General features: G+C 48.5%; 1 protein-coding gene and 1 pseudogene across 4 annotated transcripts in view; both read left to right on the top strand.

Moving 5' to 3' along the window:
• Gas7 (growth arrest specific 7) overlaps positions 1 to 13071 on the top strand; it is a 227927-nt gene extending 214856 nt beyond the window's left edge. For all 4 annotated transcript variants that reach the window (XM_026390532.2, XM_077800851.1, XM_026390534.2 and 1 more), the window contains 5 exons: positions 225 to 353; positions 1064 to 1187; positions 4992 to 5071; positions 6394 to 6492; positions 7136 to 13071. In XM_026390532.2, the coding sequence (XP_026246317.1) occupies positions 225 to 353; positions 1064 to 1187; positions 4992 to 5071; positions 6394 to 6492; positions 7136 to 7249 (546 nt within the window). In that variant the 3' untranslated portion in view covers positions 7250 to 13071. The remainder of the gene's footprint in view (positions 1 to 224; positions 354 to 1063; positions 1188 to 4991; positions 5072 to 6393; positions 6493 to 7135) is intronic.
• Positions 13072 to 14157: 1086 nt separating this feature from the next.
• LOC144256138 (non-histone chromosomal protein HMG-17 pseudogene) lies at positions 14158 to 17189 on the top strand (annotated as a pseudogene).
• The last annotated feature ends 3331 nt before the right edge of the window (positions 17190 to 20520 follow it).

The following is a 20520-nucleotide window of genomic DNA, read 5'->3' on the forward strand; positions in this document are numbered from 1 at the left end:
GAAGGAGTTAGTTGGTGGGGGAATCCGAAGGTTCCGGTGACCCACTCAGAGCTACAGTTGCTGCATCTGCTGAGCCGCCACTCACCTCTAGCCTTCCAGTCCCCCCAGGCCATTGCCCCAGCCCCCACCCCCCCTTTCACCTGCTGGGGAAAGAGGAAGAAGGGTCCCCACCAACGGCAGCTAATGCCCTGGGTCCTGAGTGTCCTCTCCACCCTCCTCCACAGCTTCACAGCGAGGTGGAGAAGCCCCTGATGAACTTTCGTGAGAACTTCAAGAAAGACATGAAAAAGTGTGACCACCATATCGCTGACCTCCGCAAGCAGCTCGCCAGCCGCTACGCGTCGGTGGAGAAGGTGAGAGGCCAGGACGCTGGGGTGGGAATGGGGGGAAGGCGGGAGCTGCTACAATAGGGTGGGCCAGGAAACCAGCTGTGACTCTGGGTGCCACAACAGGGGCCCTTGTCCCCAGATGAGGGAATCCCAGCCTCGTGGACCTCAGATGACTGCTTCAAGGGCTAATGGGACATCAAGCCTAGTGTGCTGCTCTGTGTGGTCCCCATGTCTGGGACCCTCCTGCAGATTTTCTCCTGGTTGATCACCCGCTTCCAGAGGTCCCATAGCTCATCTTTCTACAGTTAGTCACATCTTGGGCAGGACCACTGGTGGCAGCCCTGGACTAAGCCCAGGCCCTAGAGAGCAGTCACCCGCGACACCCAGCCAGCTGTCTCCACTGACGGGCAGAGAGTGAGCCACCCCAAGGAACCAGGAGGAGGGCGGGCGGGTGCTATGAGGGGCACGGGGGGCTCGAGGCTCTGGAATGCCATGCCTGGTGTCACCAGCAGGAATGAGGGGAGCTGGTCTGTGGGCTCAGTCCTCGCCAGTTAGCTGGGTAGCAGCACTGGGACTGTCTGGCCCCTTGGGGCCACTGTAGCATCATCCATGCAAACAGAAAATGAAGGACTTGAGCCAAAAAAAGGGAGGCTGGGCCTCATGGGCTGTGAGCCCCCTACCTCCAGGCTGCAAGCTTTATAACAGCTTCTCTGTTTGATGTCATTGGACCCCAGGCCCGGAAAGCCCTCACAGAGCGGCAGAGAGACCTGGAGATGAAGACTCAGCAGCTGGAGATCAAGCTGAGCAACAAGACAGAGGAGGACATCAAGAAGGCACGGAGAAAGTCCACACAGGCTGGTGAGCCCCTGGGCCTCCCACCCGGGCCAGTCACCCTAACTAGCACACAGGAGAGGGCGTGCCCAGCACCTCTACCCAGCATCCAGGGATTGGAGGGAAGCAGGCCAGGCTGTTCCCAGGCCATGGTACAGGGGGTTAGAGGACTCATGGTCTCTCCAGCAATGCCTTTTTCCGACCTAAGTTCTACATTTCTGACCAGGAAGTAGATAAATTCTTCTTTGTGCCAAGAGCTCCAGGGCCCAGTCCCTGATTAAAGCCCACAGAAGTTCAAATCTTTATTCACCCATATAAGCTGCACCTTCTCCCCAGGGAGTGCTACCGGGAGGGTTGAGATATAGCAGTGGTCCCTGCTTGCATTTTGTTTAAATAACCACCAGATTTCAGGCTCTACTCCTTCCCCCAGTGTACTGGTGTCTGCTGCCACCTAATGGTCAAGGTTAGCCAATACACAAGGAGGAAGGGAAAGGATGATTAGAAAATGTTTAAAAACAAAGTGACTGTTTCTAAAAGAAATCAAGTTTCGCAACAGGCAGGAGCAATACATATTGCCTCTGGAATTAATCTGTGTGCTGTGAAATTATGGCCTGAATGATCTTTAGGTCCCTTTCATCTCAACTTCTGGTGAAGCTGTTACAATTGATTTCATTATGAAACGAAGCAACCACCTTCCAGACATTTTGTAATAAAGTAGGGCAGAAATAATGGGAGCCAAAACTAATGTGGCATAAACATAATATTTAATATACAGATTCTTATAATGCATCACAATAAATTACTAGATCCAGAAGCATTGTTATAAATTTCTAATATATTTATTGGGAGTGGAGCCCAGAGAGGAAAAAGTCGTACATAAATAAGTTTAATTTATTAAAAATAAAATGAATACTGCAAAACCGTATATGTCAAAATAATCAGCATATGAGAGTATAAAATGTTAGTTGCCAAAAATAATCACCATCAATACTTCAGGGTGCTTTCACTTTTTAAATATTCAACTGTATATAAATTGGATTGTATTATACTCTGTATTCTGAACTGAAGTTAATACATCTTAGAAGTAGCCCATTTCATTTCCTCTAAATCTATTTATGCATCCATCTATGCATTTCAGATTTTTAAACAATTGCCCAATGTCTGACTATATGATTGTATCCAAATTGATTTCATCATTCCCCTAATTTGTTTTTTATTTGTTTATTTATTTATATATAAGACAGCAGAATGCATTACAATTCATATTATACATACAGAGCACATTGTTTTCATATCTCTGGTTGTATATAAAGTGTATTCACTGCAACTCATGTCTTCATACATGTACTTTGGATAATAATGTTCATCACATTCCACCATCATTTCTAACCCCCTCCCCCCTACTTTCCCCCTCCCACCCCTCTGCCCTATCTAGAGTTCGTCTATTCCTCCTATGCTCCCCCCTCCCTACCCCACTATGAATCAGCCTCTTTATATCAGAGAAAACATTCAGCATTTGGTTTTTTTGGGGGGATTGGCTAACTTCACTTAGCATTATCTTCTCCAATGCCATCCATCTACCTGTGAATGCCATGATTTTAATCAGAACTGTAAATTTGTTTATGTGTAAGACCAGGTCTGCATATAGAGAGAATTTTGATGTTGGGTTGAAGGTTTTTCTTCGTTTCAATGAATATTTCCAAATTGCTGACCAGAGAAGGTACCCACCTATAGTATCTTTGAAATCATTGGTGTGCCGCTAAAATATGTTTTACTTATTTTGCTTTTCTCTGATCAGGGTTGAACATTTAAAAATACAAATTATTTCTGACTTACTTTTCTGTCATCTAATTAACTTGTCTCCTTCTTTCTTTTTGACGTCTTGTTCTTACTACTGATAAGAATTCTCTATAGAGATTAACCCTTTGAATCACAAATATTTGCCCTGGGTTCTCTTTTTTTTTTTTTTGTAATTTTTTTTAAAAAGTGTGTTTACCTGGCTTTTTGTTGCTATTTTTGTATATAACATCTTTTCCCTGTGGCATTTAGATGGGGGTGGGGCGGGGAATCAGCTTCGACCTTATGTGGGGAGAGAGTGTTGAGGTATTTATTTTTGATTTTATTTTTAACAGTGAAATATTCAACCCACCAGACATTTCTTTTTTCTCTACCCAGGTCCCTAACCACACCCCACAGCATCTAATTTGTGTCTTCATTTCTGCTATTCTCAAGACATTTCACTATTGTTGTGTTAATTTCATCTTTGAGCCAACAGTTGCCTCAAAGAAAATCTTTACATTTTTCAAGAGCAAGGTCTTTGTTACCCTTATTACAAACATCTTGATTTATCTATTCTTTATTTCTTTGTTACCCTTATTCTGATTCTTGCAACTACATTGCATTTCCATCAGATGATACAGAATCTTATTTCTGTAGCTTGAAATTATTCTGGGGGTGGGAGTGAGGTAGCACAGTGATAAAGGGCATGTGCCCTGTGTTGGATCCCCAGCACTGGAAAGAGAGAGAACTACCTTTATTGAATACTTATTGTACTGTGTCTGGCCTCAGGCTACGTTCTGGAAGGTGATGTCAGTCTCTATAAGGAGGTACTTTGTGAATGAGAAAACCAATGGGAGCAAGGATGAGCTAGGTTTGACCGTGGTGGCATTGCAACATCAGAATTCAGTCTTCTCTTATTCCAAAGGCTCTGCTCCTTGCCATTTTGCCAGACAGCCTGCTACTCAGAAATTGCTGCCACTCCTTTTTTGCTCCTTTTCCCTTTCCTCCTCTCCCTCATGTTTTGCAAGGCTGCTGGAGGGATGGCATCCATCCAGATCCTCCTGGGGGCTAAATTTGAATTCTTCATCACCATCATCGCCACCATAGCTGACGTTAATACTTTGCTATCTTTGCGAATCTCTATTCTCAGCATGTATTGGCATAGTTAATACTTTGCATGTATTGGCATAGTTAATGAAGGTACAACTGATATACCCATTTCATCTTCATTTCTGCTGGGGCACAGGCAGGCTAGTTGACATGTCCAAGGTCACACAGCTAACCCATAGTAGAGCTAGGCTGACGGCACAGGCATCCTGGTTCCAGAATCCATGTTCTTCACTGGCATTATTCAGAAGGGTCCAATTTCCAGTCCTGCAATGATTAGGAAACTGCATATTAGGAAACTGATTGCAACTACATTGCATTTCCATCAGATGAAATGTAGATGTGTGCCAAAGTACTTGCTCCTCCAACTATAATTTGTGCAAGCATCACCGTAGGGTCTGCTGAAAATGCAATTTCTGGCTCCTGGGATTCTGCATTTCCCACCAGCTCCCTGGGGAAAAGGTTACGGATACTGCTGGTCCATGAACTTTGTTTTACATAGTAAGGTGCCAGGGTGCTAGTACACTGAGTAATGTTTGCAATTACTTCATAGGTTGCTCTTATTCTAAATATAAAATGTTTCGAACATGCATATGGTTAGAGAAAGTGATACACTAGCCTTCAAGATTTGATAGTTATATTTGTTCAGATCTCTTCCATTATGAAAGAAAATGATACAGAAGGAGCTCATTCCCTACTGCTCATCCTATCTCCCCAGGTGGCTACTCTTCTGAAGTTTATGTGTAGCACTGTGATGCATGTTTTGCTGCTTTTGGGTTTTTTTGGTTTGGTTTGTGTTTTGCGGTGCTGGGGATCAAACCCAGGGCCTTAGACATACTAGGCAAGTGCTCTGCCATTGAACTACACGGGGAAGGCAGTGCATCGTGCTGGGATTGTGTGTGGGACAGTGTGTGACAGAGCATGACAGGCCGCTGGCTCTTCCAGGTGATGACCTCATGCGCTGTGTGGACCTCTACAACCAGGCCCAGTCCAAATGGTTTGAAGAGATGGTGACCACCACTTTGGTATGTGATCAGAGACACTTGAGCATGCCAGTCACAGGGAGCCCTGGGTGGGTGGTGGGAGACACAGGGTGGGCATGGAGTGGAAGTGACCATAAAGTGGTCACTATTCCAGGGTTGGGATCAGAACTCAATCTGGACCTGTCTGTGCATTCAGATCCCTAGTGTCTCCTGTTGTATGAAATCAGCCAAAGGCTTCGTGTTGCTGTCACTTCCTTGGGCTGTCTACTGAGGGCTTAGGATCAACCAGAAACCTCCCTAACTGAGCAGAGAGTGGCCCCGTTAGTAGAAAGAGAGACAACTCCCCTACCCCCATCCCACCCACTCCCTGGAGAGCCTTAGAAGGCATGTCAACGGGTATGGTAGGAGGAGCCATGCAGGGAGTAGGGGGTACTCTGACCAAGGCAGCGCTGAGGATCGAACCCAGTACCTCACGCGTGCTAGGCGAGCATTCTGCCCCAACCCCAGCCCCTGAGTATCTCCATGTTGGTCAGGACCTGCTGGAGTGCAACCGTGAAGTGTGGCTGGTACTTTGGCCAGAGGGGAGAAGAGACATCACAGCAGCTACTCATCCCTTCTTCCTACTGCCCAAAGCTACCTGCTGTCCCTCCTACAGCCCTGAGCGGCTGGCTTCCCCAGGTGTCAGCCCACCAGGGCAGATTAAAGGCCTCTCTACCAGTGACCTGTTTTACCCCCTTGTTAATCTCCTAATTAAGTCCCCTGCTTTATCCCCCTTCCCGATTAATCACCTGGACAGTGACCTAGTTACGTACAGAGTAACAGCCTGATCCCCTAAATTCCGGAGACACAGAACCATCTAGACACTGAAGGACAAGCCTTTTCCACTCTTCCTTTGATGATGGCTGCTCCACTCCTGCCCCTGCATCTATCTGGTCCCTGTTCTACCCCATCAGGGTGCTAGGGCTGGGGCTGGGCTTGTAGAATCTGGAGAACCCGGTTTAAATCCTGCTCTTCCCATGGTTCTATATCTCCTGGGGCACGTGGTATTCCCTCTCTAGGTGTCAGTTCCCTTGCTCAGAAATCTCGCAGAATCTCTTAAAATTATATCGAGAACAATTACATACTGCATAGAAAGCTTTTTGTACCTTGCTTTTAGGGTAAGCTAGCAGCTGCTCTCATAACCTTCACCTTCATGCTAGAGATGGGCACGTTCCTTATTGGAGCCCAGAAAGTCAAGAGGGGTTGGGGTTCAGCAGCCAGTGACTCGTGCATTGGGGTACATGGTGCTTTGGAACCTGCTTGGTGGGAAGGACCCAAAGTTAGGGGATATTCTCAGAGGTCTCTGGTCTTGTTTTCCTCTGCAGGAGCTGGAGCGGCTGGAGGTGGAGAGGGTGGAGATGATCCGGCAACATCTGTGTCAGTACACTCAGCTGCGGCATGAGACAGACATGTTCAACCAAAGCGTGAGTTCCCCACCCTGGGGCAGAGGCTGACGAGACCCCTGGGGGTCAGGGGGACAGGGGAGAGCCACCTGTCTATATGTCATGGCAGGTTAAGTGGCTGCTGCAAATGAATCATTTCTGAAGCAGACAGTGGGCAGCTGTCCCTGCTTCTGAGTTATGTCTTGGGGTAGATTTATTAGGATTCCTGGATGTCCATGTGATGATCCATCCTGTGCACAAAAAGTATGCACAGGTGAGCTGTTTACCTGAAGAGAGAGAAGCTCACCATATTTAAAATAGCTAAAGATACCATTGCCTCCCTGGGCAAATTGCTTAACCAAAATGAGTCAAAAATACAACTTCTAGAAATAGTTAAAGTACCTAATGTAAAGTTGCATTTGTTCTATTCTTTGGTAGTGGGTATGGAGACACATGGAGGAAAAGGTCACAGGCCACTGAGCCTCCAAGGCATGCTGCCCTCTCAGCCAGGCCTGAGCTCTGCTGGATACTCTGCAGAGTGTGACCCTCAGATAGGTTTCCCGTGGGGCCCTAGAGCATTCTAAAGACACTGCTCTGAACAGAGCTTGGGCAAGAGCAGCATAGTGCAGAGGAAACATCCCCAGCTTGGCCTTGACAGTGTCCCTTCTTTCTCTGTCCCTTGCAGACAGTCGAGCCTGTGGACCAACTGCTTCGGAAAGTGGACCCGGCCAAAGACAGAGAGCTGTGGGTCAGAGAGCACAAAACGGGCAACATTCGCCCCGTGGACATGGAGATCTAGACACGCCTGTGCGGCCCCGGGGGGTCCTGCCCAGGAGAGGGGCTGGGGGTCCCGTGGAGAGGGGGTGGTGGCTCCCGCTCGGTGAAGCTGCCCTCCCACCCACTCTCCTGTCCACTGAGGAGAGAGGAGAGAGCTGGCAATTCCAGAAGGGTGATCTGAATGGCTCAGCTGGGGAATCCCAAATATTCCCAGGCCAAGAAGACAGACCTGCAACCCCTCCAAGACTGAAGCCCCCCCAAACCCCGTGCCGTGCTCGTTGCTCTGAGAACAAACTAAGGCTGGAACTTTGTGGTCCCTGCTGAGTTCCGTAGGGGTGGCCGTCACATACTTGTGCCGTTGGATGCCCCAAAGCCCATCCTTCACCTGGTCCCTTTATCTCCGAGGCTTTGGAAGATCAGGGAAGGGCTGTCTCTGCCTCCAAGCCAATGTCAGGATCAGAGTCATGGATAGCAGGCGCCGTCAGCTCAGCATGCACCTAGAATCCTTTACGGCCCTCTCTCTATTTTTCTCATTGCGTTCTGGGAGCCCAAATCTGGCTTTTCTTGGCCACTTTTCATTCCCGTGGGTCTTGGGAAGGCCTATTTTCTGTCTTCCCGGACCAACCCTGCCCAGAGAGGTCAGGATGGAACTACCTCATTCGGCAAATTAGCCCCAAGTCGGAGCATTGAATCACGGTTCCTATCAGACCAGGCATCATCTCTGAAGTCTCTGGAAAATCCCGATCCCTCTATTCCTCAGCTGCTTTCTCAAGGCCGTCCCCACCCCCACCCTGCCACCCCGCCAGGGAGACCTCCTTCAGCTGTGTGCATGTCCAAAAGCTTTGAGAGATGGAGATGAGCCAGAAACCATATGGGGTCTGTCTCCCATGGTGTCCTGTCCAACACTGGGCTACCGTGACCCCCGCTTTCCCAGGCTGCCCACCAAGGGCTTAATAGGGCTAGGTCAGTCCCACATGGAAGACAGGTTAGGGCAAGTCTTTGTCAGACTCCATCTGCTTATGCAAGATAGGGTTTGGACTGCTGTCCCTTGTATGGGTATTGCAGACTCTCTCCTGGCTATCCACGTGTGTCCTGCCACCGGGACCTCCAGCTCCTCCGAACTTTCCAGAGCCCTGCACCAAGCTTTCCCTCTGTCCATCTTCCCTGGAGGAGCCTGAGCCAAGTGTGACTCAGGAAGCTGGGTTCAGCCCGCCACTTTCTTTCTCGACTACAGCAAACACCATCTCCACCATCTTAGCCTAGAGAATCAGCCTGAGGGAGCTGGGAGAAAATATTGACACAGTGAGCAAGAAACAGCTTCTAGCCAGAAACCCCTGCTCTGAGAGCCCACCTTTCTTCATCTTTCCCATGGATGGCTTTCGGCTTGACCCTTCCGTCTCCCATGGGGGCAGAATCCTACGAGCCCAATTCACGGATCTTTCCCTCCGTTTTACATTGCTAATAATGGATGTTAATCTTGAATCCTTCAGCATCTCTTCCATTGAATTAGAATGGCTTTCTCATAGTTTATTTTAGAAAGATGTTCAATATACTAAAGCAAACCAGATCTTGTCACTTTTTTTTTTTAACTAAAACACCCCAGGCACAAAAGCCAACGTGAAGGTGTTCACAATCATGGAGGGGGCAGGGTCTGTCCAGCATAAGATGGAAAACCACTCCTCTTGCATCCAGGCTTGGACCATGACACCCGATACCAATTTTAGGATATTTCTTGGCTTCTTGCTCTAAAAAATGGGTGCTAGTGGTAATTGCTGTGTGGCTTAGTAAACTAGAGATGGTTTTCAAACATCAAAGCCAACAGCCTGATAATTAACACATCTTTTGGGTGCAGTGCGGCTCCTTGGCTTTGTCCTCTTATTCTCTCATTTGAGGGTCCCCAAGTCCTCTGTTCCTGATGTGGAATGAGCTTGCTTGCTCCTTCGGGGTAATGCAAGTTGGCCAAGCCTGGGCCAGTCCATTTTCTGAGGTCATTCTTTCCCTTTGTCCCCTGGCCACCTCCTCTTAGCCTCTTGAGCCCTCAGATGTTCATTCACCAAACATTTAGTAAAAGCCAAGCAATGTGCGGAGATCTAATCTGAGAACAAAATGCTGCTCAGTCATCAGGGAAGCCCATGAATCTATTTTATACAGGTTTATCTTTTCCCTAGGGGCCTGGCCTTCAGTAACCTTGACATTAACAGAAGTACTCTGTAGAATTTTGGGTTTCAGAGGTACTGTCTGTGGGGCTGATATTTCACTCATTCAGTTTTTTAGCAAATGCTTAGAACAAGCCCAACATTGTGCCGAGGAATGAAACAAATTGTGTGGAAGGTGGACGCTGTCTCCTCTCCTCTGTGTAGACAGATGTTTAGACCTACCTGGAGAGGAAGAACCTGGCACTTGGGCCACATCCACGTGGAAGGTGGACAGCAACACTATCTTGACCACCTGGTCGCCAGACCCTCATAGCCTCTCTGTTTTATTGTTTTTTAGTGACTCGTTGCTCTGCAAATAGAGAAAGTGAAGCCAGGGACACCATGAGCCAACACAGAATTAGGAGCAGCGCTGGCTGGTGTCAGTCCAGGCCCAATGTCCCAATTAAAAAGGGATCCCTCCCCTGCACTGCAAGTAAAATCAGGATCAGGATGAAGTCTAGAGAATCTAAAAGTGCATTTGGAGTCACAAGCACACCATCTGGGTTGTCTTTGTTTTGCCATAAGGGGGATCAGCATCCTCTGCCATTGAGCCACATCCCCGGCCCTGTGGTCTGTCTTGGGCATAAGTCTTGGTACTTAAGGTTGTGGGAGGATTTGGCTGCTTTATTCGGAGTGGGTTTCTGAGAACAGATCAGTCCCCCTGCCACCATTGGGGGATTGAAGCACTTAAGTTTGCTCTGTGAAATCCTGATTGAAAAGAAAAAAATATATTTCTAAGATGAATAGGTATTCAAAGTGAATCCGTTGCCATGACAACCTCCAGGAAGAGCCACTTGTTCCCCTTCATTTTTTTCTTTTTCTTTTTTTTTCCTAGTGCTTTTGAGCAGTTCTGCAATGCACAGGCTATTTGGACCAGGTGGAGGGTGGCCCCAGGCTCTGTCAATGGAACTACCCTGGGCCTCCTCTCAGTGTCACTTGTCAGGGCTGATTAATAACTGAGGCAGACAGACCCTGCCTCAGGATTTTGTTTTTATTCCCTTTGGTGGGGGGGGGGGACAGTCAAATTACTAGATCAGTGGACGGGTGCATAAAGATCTTGGCTGAGCCAAAGTCCCTTCTTGGAAATATAAGCCATAAAATTCAAAGGTTGTCAAAGACCTTCACACCTTCACTTCTTTAGGTGATTTTATTTCCAGCTGTGAAGTAGCCTTGGCAAGGAGAATTTGGCACAGGAGTCGAGAGACCTGCTTGTTGTCGTAGGTAGGGGACAGCACTTCCCACGTCCAGTGGGGACCAGATCAGCAGCCAGCTGGCTGAGCCTGCTACCACCGAATGCCCATAGTCCTTCCCACCTCCACCAAAGCTCAGTGCCACCTCCTTTTTCCAGGAAAATTGAGCTATACTTGACAGAGCAAAATTCACTTTTTTAAAAAAGTATACAGTTCTGAGAATTTTTTTGACCAAATAACAGTCTTGTACCCAGTGCCCGCAATCAACATAACATTAGCATCACTCCTGAAAGTACTGCATATCCCATTGGGGTCCACTCCTTCCTCCCACCCCTGATCCAACAAACCCTGATGGATGTTCCGACCCTATTATTTTGCCTTTTTCTGAAAGGAAGTAGGATCACATGGACGTAGGTTTGGAATCGCCCATGTGTGCCTGTGTCTCAGGAGCGTGTCCCTTTGCCAAGTCCACCGTGTCCCCTGCCCGGGTGTCCCACACTGTTTCCTTGTTCATAAAGTGAGAATTTACCCTGGAAGTTCGTGGTCCAAGAGCTTCACCTTGTTTGGATCACTGCTTCCCAGGGCTCCCCAAGTCTCCTCCAATGTTGGCTCCACCCATGAGTTACGCACACACTGACCTTTCTGGTTCATATTTGGTTTCTACCAGTGCAGGAAGCAGCCAGGAATTGGAGGGGAAGTGGCAGGCAGGGTCAGTCAGAATCGCCTCCCACCTCTGCTGCATCTCAGATGAAAGATGTGCTCCCTCCTGGTACCCTCGCTTCAGTTCCGTGGGTCCCTGCATTTATTGAACATTGAGGCTTCGAGAGGCAAATGGAAAGAACAGAGCTGAAGGGCCAGGACTGGCCCCAGGGCACATCAGGACCTTTCCCTGGATCTGTTGTCCCACCTGCCAGTGAGCGTACTTGTTTTCGATGGTCTCTCGGCTGCTGTGTGCCCTCCCCTTCCCTTCTTGTTTCTTGTTCCATGCCCTGTAAACATGGTCATGCCTAATCCCAGGGTCACCTGCACAGTTGTGCAGAGAGCTGCCTAAATTCACCAGGGGACACTTCCCCATTTAGACTCCAGTGCAGCGAAGAGTTTCATCAGCTAAGAATGGAGTGGTTCCTCCTAAGACTACCCACACCCCCAAAGAAAGTATTAAGTGGCTACCTTCGGGGTCTGTCCCTAGGAGCCAAGACAGGCATGAAGACAGAGTCACCTCTGTCAAGTCCTTGCTGTTGCTGACGTCTTGCTCAGCTGGAGGTCATATTGAGCCTGCCCTGTGCCTTTGTCCCGATAGGCGGTGGCAGAGCTAGGACCAGGCGTGGCCATGGCCAGGGGGTTGGTGACCACACCTCTAAGCAAAGCCTTGGTCATGGGCTGCTCAGTGAAAGGTGAGCCCTAGAGGGCAACTGGGAACCTCTCCATCTGAATTGGGGACAGTGTGGGATTCAGGCCAGATGAAGGTCAAGGCTGAGAAGGCGGAACTCAGGGTCCCAAGGTGGGAACCAAGGCTGCTGAGACCCTCCAGGGTTGGGTTCTGTGTGGAAGGACTCTCCATACCTCCCACCCAGGAGCTGTGGGTTTCCTAAAGGTGAGGGACCCACTCCAGGTGCTGCAGGTCAAGGTGGGTCCAGGAGAGGACAAAGACCAATGGAGGCTGGGCATGGCTCTGGAGGACCTAGGTCGGACGGTGTCTTGGGGTGGGGGTGATGACCTTTGGACTCCCTTGGTGGTGCTTGGGGACATTCGTACATGATACATACAATTCCTGCAGGTTTTCAGGGGGATTTCTAGTGGATTGCAATGGTAGAAGGTAAATGGTCAGGACCAATAGGCTCTCTCATGGAGACAGTATGACACGGGGACTGAGAACGAAAGCCTACAGTACTAGAGGAAGAGTCAGGGCTAGCCCTGCCCTGCCACCTCCTTTATCCTGTAGCCTATTCACACACCCCCATCTGGACCTCTGTGTACTCATTTGTCAATGCGGCTCCCACTGCAGAGGGGCGCTCTGGAGTAGCGGATCTCACTCAGCCACGGGGCGGGGCCCAGGGACGGACATTCCAAGGGTCTCCAGCCATCCTGGGAGATGGTCCCCAAATTTGCAACTCTTTCCTCTCCCTTAGGAAGGTGACGACGGGAGGGCACACCCTTCACAGGCACAAGAGCACATCAGCAGACCCTGCGAAAGCGGAATTTTCTAACAAAATAAACTTGCTTGTTTGGTCTGTTTTCTGTAACTTTTGCTAAATACTTTATACATTTTTTTGATGTTAAAAAGCTGTGTCTCCTGCCAGCATTCCTTACCCCCCCACCCCCCACCCACCCCCTGTATGAATGTGTTTACTTCCCATTGTATATCCTTCCATCCTCTGGCTGCCTAGATCAGTAAATAAAAAATTGATGTAATATAATTTATAAGTAACACTGTCGACACTCTGATCCCGATGGAGGCTGTAACGCGCCCCCTCTCCAGCCCCTCCCCACCCCCACCCCCCATAATAGCATTTGTGTGTATTAAAGCTGAAGAATTAAATGTTTAAATTTAAAGTTTAAATTTTGAACGTGTTGGCTATAGAGGATCGCCCTGCGTTACTATAAAGCGGTTTCAGGAAGTTCAATACCATCTCATTTCCACCGCCCCCCCCCCCCGCCCCCTCTTCAGTTCTGGGTGTACACTTGAGATGCTTAGATTCATCCCATGTAAAATAAACTGTCCAGAGACACTGGGTCCCGCCGGGTGACCCTTCTTCCTCGAGGACTACCACACTCCTCCTGTGTGCCTGGCTTCAGCACTCCTGCAGGGCTCTCAGTAATCTTGGTGATTATTTGACTCCTGATGATCTAGCAGGTGGATGAAGGGTACCTGGATGTTGATGCCCGGATGTAGACTACACTGTCAACTCCACCTCCATTCCCCTGTGGGTTTCAGCCCACTGCCTCCCTTCTGGCTCTGGGGCTGCTGGTTCTTGAATTATTTTTCCCCTCTTTATCCATTCATTTATTCATTCAATCATCATGGAGCATCTGTTATATGCCAGACATTGCTCTGGGCTCTGAGAGCCCAGGAGAGCCTTGCCCTCATGCAGCTAATGTGTAGTGGACAGGGACTGACAAAACCCAGAGACCTGGTTAACTGTGTCCTCCTGTGGGTGCAGAAGATGTTAAATGTGATTGGAAAAAAGGAACAGCCTGGTGAGGGTGGGTACACTGCAATAGGAACCAGGAGGGTTGTTGAGAAGGTGGCATTTGATACAAAGCAGAGAGACCCAAGGGGAATCCTGGCAGGTTGCTGGGGGAGATTATTCCAGGCAAAGGAAATGACCAGGGTCAATGTGGTCAGCTTGGCTGGTGCAGAGGGAGCCAGAAGACAGCAGGTGAACTCAGGAAAATGGCGGTGGGATGTCACAGGAGCTGTGGGGCTGTGCTAGCTGTCACAGGGCTCTAGGGAACATGGGCAGCCACATGCAAATCTGGACAGTGGCAGAGGCAGGAAGAACTCTTAGAAGGGACAGGAGATATCCCTTGCAGGGGTACTCACCATGGAGGTGAGGAGAGTGGTCAGGTCCTAGAGGGAAAGTAGAACCAAGCAATGTCTTGACAGGTGGGAGAGACATGTGGCAGGAAGAGATGTGCTAAGGATGACACCAAGCCTTGTCATCCCAGCGACCGAAAGGATGGTGGCCACAGAGGGAGGGAGCATTCTTCCCCAGTCTGTCTCCCCATTCCTTTTTGCCTTCTCTGTGCAAACGTTCTGAAATCCCTGATTCCAGGCCAAGGGACAGGACAGTCATCTTGTCCTTAGCTCACAGGAGGCCAAGGCTGAGCTCCTGCTTCTGAGCGACAGGTCCAGCCTCTGGGCAGCACTTGCTCCTTTGGATTCAGGCAAGGTGGCCCAGGGGAGGCACACATTGGAGGTTCTTTGCCTGGAGACAGGGCCTGGTCCCCAATAACAGCAGCCAGGGGTCTTTAGGGTACCGGGAGAGTTTACGGCCTCAGCTCAGACTTAACAAATCCATTCACAATACATCATCTCCAGCAACTTGTTTGGCTAAGGAGCATAAGCTCTCCCTCTGATAGAAGATGTTTATGCAGGTTTTCAAACAAACCTCCAGGTCATGACCCCTCACTCTGAGCAGCATCAACACAGCTGCCTGCAGCCCCCTCCCTGCCCCAGTCCCCTCCTGTGGGGGCCCCTTCTGGGTACGGAAACCTGAAGAATGTGGACTGTACCAGGATGCTTCCAGCTCCTTCCTTTTGCCCCTGGAATGGGGACAGGAAGCCTGGGGGCTCGGGCAGACTTCCACTTACCCCAGGGCCATGGAACCTCTTGCCCCAGCTCCTCGCCTGTAGAAATGGAGATTCTGCCTGCCTCAGCCTCCTGGAAAAAGAGGCAGCTGTAGTTTAAAGAGCCCAGAACCAGGAGCTGCCAGACCTGGGCTCTCCAGATTGCCATTTAGCAACAGTGTGACCCACAGTGGAAGACCTGCTTTTTGGAGCCCCAGTTTCTCACCTATGACAACTGGCCTGGCCTTGTACGCAGGTCTGATGGCACCCCAGAGGCTCTTCTGATCACCTCCCACTTGTGGCATAGAACACAGGCCCCAGGCCTCTGGTTTTGCTCCCTTTCTACTCCCCAGGGATGCATCAGGCCACAGGGAATCTCCATGTGAACATGATTCCAATGTGCAGCCTGGGGTGGGCAGGTGGGCCGATTGGTTTTCAGGTTTGGTGACTGTCCTGTTTCTAACTACTCTCGAGATCAAATGCCTGCTGTAGTAAAGGTCTAGAAGAGAATCGGTTCTTACTAAGAAATAGCTTTCTCTCCCAAACTTGTAGGAAAAACTGAGTTTCCTACAAGCACACACACGCTCCTCACATGAAGATTCCCTGGGAAATACTCTGGAACCACATCAGGAGGTGTATGCAGGAGGGATGGGTCAGCACTTCCGTGCTTGACCTTCTAGGTTCTTCCTGAGCAATGTCAAGGTGGGGGCTCTGGTTTGGAGAAGTGTCTCTCAAAGACCCATGTGTTAAGGCTTGGTCCCCAGCCCTTGGCACCATTGGGAAGTGGTAGGACATTGAGAGAGACCTAGTGGGAGAAAGTTAGATCACTGTGGGTGTGATCTTGAAGGGGTGTTGGGATCATGGTCTCTCTCTCTCTCTCTCTCTCTCTCTCTCTCTCTCTCTCTCTCTCTCGCTTCTTCCACCATGCCCTTCCACTCTGATGTGTGTCTTGCCACCCAGAGCAATGGTGCCAACTGATCGCCAACTGAAGCCTCCAAAACTAGACCCAAAGGACTTAAAAACAGCATACTACAGGGACACAGCCAAGTCAATGTTTATAGCAGCACAATTCACAATAGCTAAACTGTGGAGCCAACCTAGATGTCCTTCAGTAGATGAATGGATTTTAAAAAGTGGCATACACACACACAATGGAATTTTCCTCAGCATTTAAAAAAGAATAAAATCATGGCATTTGCAGGTAAATGGGTGGCGTTGGAGAAGATAATGCTAAATGAAGTTAGCCAATCCCCAAAATCAAATGCCGAATGTTTTCTCTGATATGAGGAGGCTGACTCATAGTGGGGTAGGGAGAGGGGAGCATGGAAGGATTAGATGAACTCTAGATAGGGCAGAGGGGTGGGAGGGGAAGGGAGGAGGCAGGGGAATAGCAAGGATGGTGGAATGTGATGGACATCATCATCCAAAGTACATGTATGAAGATACGAATTGGGTGTCAATCTACTTTATATGCAGAGATATGAAAAATTGTGGTATATATGTGTAATAAGAATTGTAATGCATTCCGCTGTTGTGTATTTAAAAAAAATTTTTTTAAAGAAAATTATAGCAGTGTGAAGAAGAAGAGGCGAGAACGACCCCCAGACCGACCAAAGCCGCGGGCCGCTGCATCCCCATGGCCAGTGCCTGCGTCCTGCCGCCGTCGCCACCAAGCCCAAGAGAAAGGCTGAAGGGGATGCTAAAGGAGATAAAGCCAAGGTGAAAGACGAACCACAGAGAAGATCTGCAAGGTTGTCTGCCAAACCTGCTCCTCCAAAGCCAGAGCCTGTTAGAGTCTGTAAATAAGTCTGGATGGCGCCTGGCATTTTTGCCAGAGGGAAGTGGTTAATGTTAGAGTCTGTAAACAAGTCAGGATGGCGCCTGGCATTTTGCCAGGGGGAGTGGTTTGTGAGGTGGCGCCAGCGAGCCATTAAGTATGGAGATTTCTTATTGGCTGACTGCTGTATCTAGTTTATGCTAATTAAGATAAGCTGTGTGGAATGTATAAAGACCGCTCCTGTCCTACAATAAATGGCTCCCTCTCCTGCTGTATCAATCTACGCAAGTTCCTCGTTAACCCCCCCGCCCCCCGCCCCGTTATTTTGCTGCAGCCGGACTGCAGCAAGAGCCCAAGCCTAAAAAGGCCCCTGCAAAGAAGGGAGAGAAGGTACCCAAAGGGAAAAAGGGAAAAGCTGACACTGGCAAGGATGGGAATAACCCTGCAGAAAATGGAGATGCCAAAACAGACCAGGCATAGAAAGCTGAAGGTGCTGGAGATGTCAAGTGAAGTGTGTGCGTTTTTGATAACTGTGTACTTCTGGTGACTGTACAGTTGAAATACTATTTTTTATCAAGTTTTATAAAAAATGCAGAATTTTGTTTTACTTTTTTTTTTAAGCTATGTTGTTAGCACACAGAACACTTCATTGTTGTTTTGTGGGGGGAAGGAGCATATGTCACTAGTATAATGTCTCCAAAGCTGGATTGCTGTGGGGGAAGACACCTTTCCCTTCTAGTTTTGAGAGACTTCCTCTTTGTTCCCAAGAGGAAGGGATTCCCTGATGTTGGCACACATAGCCACCTTGGCACAAATGCCTTGTAGTATGGAAAAACTCAAACTCATCTGTATGTCCTCCTGTCCCTCTCTGCCATCGGCATAGACTTAATTCCCCTAAACTCAGATCTATTGGGACCTGATTCCCAAGGATTGGTTTTACCAGTGTGTGGGGCAATCTGGTCTTTCCAGTGATGTCATTGAGAATAGTGTCCCTCAGAAGAGTGGCAGTTCCTTTTCTAGATTGTGGATCTTCAGATTAATGATTTTTGCCATTTTCCTTTCATTTCCTGAAAGTCAGGGTCAGCTTGTGAAAAGTTGTTAAACAACATGCTAAATGTGAAATGTCAACCCTCACTCTAAACTTTCCCTATTCAGAGCATCAGATGAAGACTTCATTGGGTTTTAGAGTGGCTTTCTGATTTTGGTAGTCTATTCAAGAAGGGAGTTTGAAAGTTGTCGTATACTGTTAACGATGGTCTGCCCATGTCCTCCTGCCTGAAATACCATGATCGTTTATACCTGAAATACCATGATCGTTTATGAAAAGTATCTTTAATAAAGCTGGATACAGTTTGGCTTGGAAAAAAAAAAGAAAACTATGATCCCAAATAAATTTTCCTCTTCTTACATTGAATATGTCAGGCATTTTGTCACAGTGATGGAGAGCTAACAGTGGACCTGGCAGGTGACCTTTCTCAGCAGTGAGGACCCACTTTCCCCTCCAACCCCTCTGTTAGGTAATAGGATGCACATCCCACTTACCTGCCTGGAGACTTTGGGACTTGTCCACTAGCAAGGAGGAGACAGCTCTCCCATCCTAGGGGGCCATGCTGGGGTTTCACATGTAGAACCCCATATCTGTGGATTTGGGGTGCACCACCCTCTTGGCCTGTGGGTGGGTTCCTGTCCACCTTCCCATGTACCTCAATGTGTACCCTCTAATGTTCTCAGCTAAGCCCAAAACACTGCTGATCTACACTCTGGGTGACAAGAACTCAGGGGTCCAGCATGCACATGAGGGTCCTGTGGTGTCCTGTGCTCACACTGAGCTGCTGCAGTGGCGTGGGGCCTTCCTGTGCCAGCTCCGTGCCTCTGGCCACCTCCTCTATTATTCGCTGATGTGTACTTTGCCCAGCAGCTCCCAGCGCCATGCTGGGCTGCGAAACAGCAACCAGCAGGCTGAAACTGAGCCACCGAAACACTGTGTTTGGCCCACACTATGATTTCTAAAAATTGGGATTAATTGCCAACACTTAAAAATATGGTAATGACATTTTAAAAAATCTGATTTATCTCTAATTAAAAAATCTTGCAACACTGAGAAAAACAAACAAACTCAAACTTAGTTTTTTACACACTCACAACCCAGGTCATTTCTGTGACCCCGAAACGTGTGGGGATTTCTCCCCACCATCAAGCAAGAGGTCAGTTCTTCAGCAGACACCAGCTGGACACCATCTAATCCAATTCCATTCGGACATTGTCCATCTGGGGATAATCCCACAGGATGAGGGCTCAGTCCCTCAGAAGGCCCCATTTCAGGTACCAGTTTCAGGTTGAGGCCTCTAAAACTTATGGGGGAATCCCAGACCCCCTCTTTAGGGTTGATTAATTAGCTGGTGTGGCTCACAGAACTCAGGGAAACACTTTGGTTTACCTGTTTATTGTAAAGGATATATTTCAAAGGATCTGTACAAGCAGCCAGAGGAAGAAATACCCAGGGAAAGTTCTGGATAGGCTCACCACAGGAGCTTCCGTCTCTGTGGATTTGGGGTACACCATCTCCTGGCACATGGGTGAGTTCTTGTCCACCTTCCTGAGTGCCTCTATGCGTCCAGAAGCCCTCTACACCTGTCCCTCTGGGTTTCTATGGAAATGTCATTATATACTACGTGGAGAGACTCAGCCAGGCCTGCCCCTCCAGATTCTTCTAGGCTTCTCTATGCAGCTTCCTTCCTCCAGGTGTGGGCAGGGCACCTGTGGAAATGGAGGTCTGTGATCTACTATCAAATAAGGTAGGTCAGAGGATTTCTTTATGGTCATCTCTAAGACAGAAAACTAGGAGAAGATGGAAGTCTATTTTTAGTTTCTATGACCTGCCTTGTAAAAAAGAAAATCTAGTTTCTACAGCTAGACCTACAGAGAAAATGGAGCAAGTGAAAGGAGGTCAGCAGAAAATGAGAGAGAGAGAGAGAGAGAGAGAGAGAGATTGTTGTTTTTTTTTTAAAGAGAGAGAGAGAGAATTTTTTTAATATTTATTTTTTAGTTTTCGGCAGACACAACGTCTTTGTTGGTATGTGGTGCTGAGGATCGAACCCGGGCCACACGCATGCCAGAGGAGCGCGCTACCGCTTGAGCCACATCCCCAGCCCTCGAGATTGTTTTTGAGGCCCGAAGCATGCCAACATTGTTCTCGACCGTTAGAAAATAACAAGAGCTATGGAAAGTATGAGCCAGGAACCATGAACAAAACCCCCCAAAACGCACATCATGATGCCACAACTGGGTCACCATCCCATATGACCACAGTTGAATGGCCACATTCTGTGTGTGACAAAGCCCTCACTCCTACTACTGCTTCCCTGGTCCCCTGGTTTCGCTCACTCACCACCTGCTGGCTGAGCCTCCCTGTTGCTAGTGTCATTTTTGATGGTGGTTATTGATAAATAATAACAAAATTCATGCAGATGCTGGCTTCTCAGTTTACCGTGGGGTTACATCCTGATAAGCCCAATGTAAGTTGAAAATATGGTAGATAAAAAAAAATGCATTTAGCACACCTCCTAAACATCATAGCTTAGCCTGGCCTGCCTTAAACCTTCTCAGAACACTTATATTAGCCTAGGCTTGGGCAAAACTCTCTTCTCTCCCTCCCTCCCATCTCTCTCCTTCCCCCAGTCCTCCCCTGGGGAAAGGAACCCAGGGTCTCTTTACCACTGAACCACATCTCCAGTCCTTTTCTCATTTTCCACTTTGAGACAGGGTCTCACTAAGTTGTCCAGGCTGGCCTTGAACTTGCCGTCCTCCTGCCTCAGCCTTCTGAGTAGCTGGGATGACAGGC

The sequence above is a fragment of the Urocitellus parryii genome, chromosome 7 (genome assembly GCF_045843805.1).
Source record: "Urocitellus parryii isolate mUroPar1 chromosome 7, mUroPar1.hap1, whole genome shotgun sequence".
NCBI classification, from domain to species: domain Eukaryota; kingdom Metazoa; phylum Chordata; class Mammalia; order Rodentia; family Sciuridae; genus Urocitellus; species Urocitellus parryii.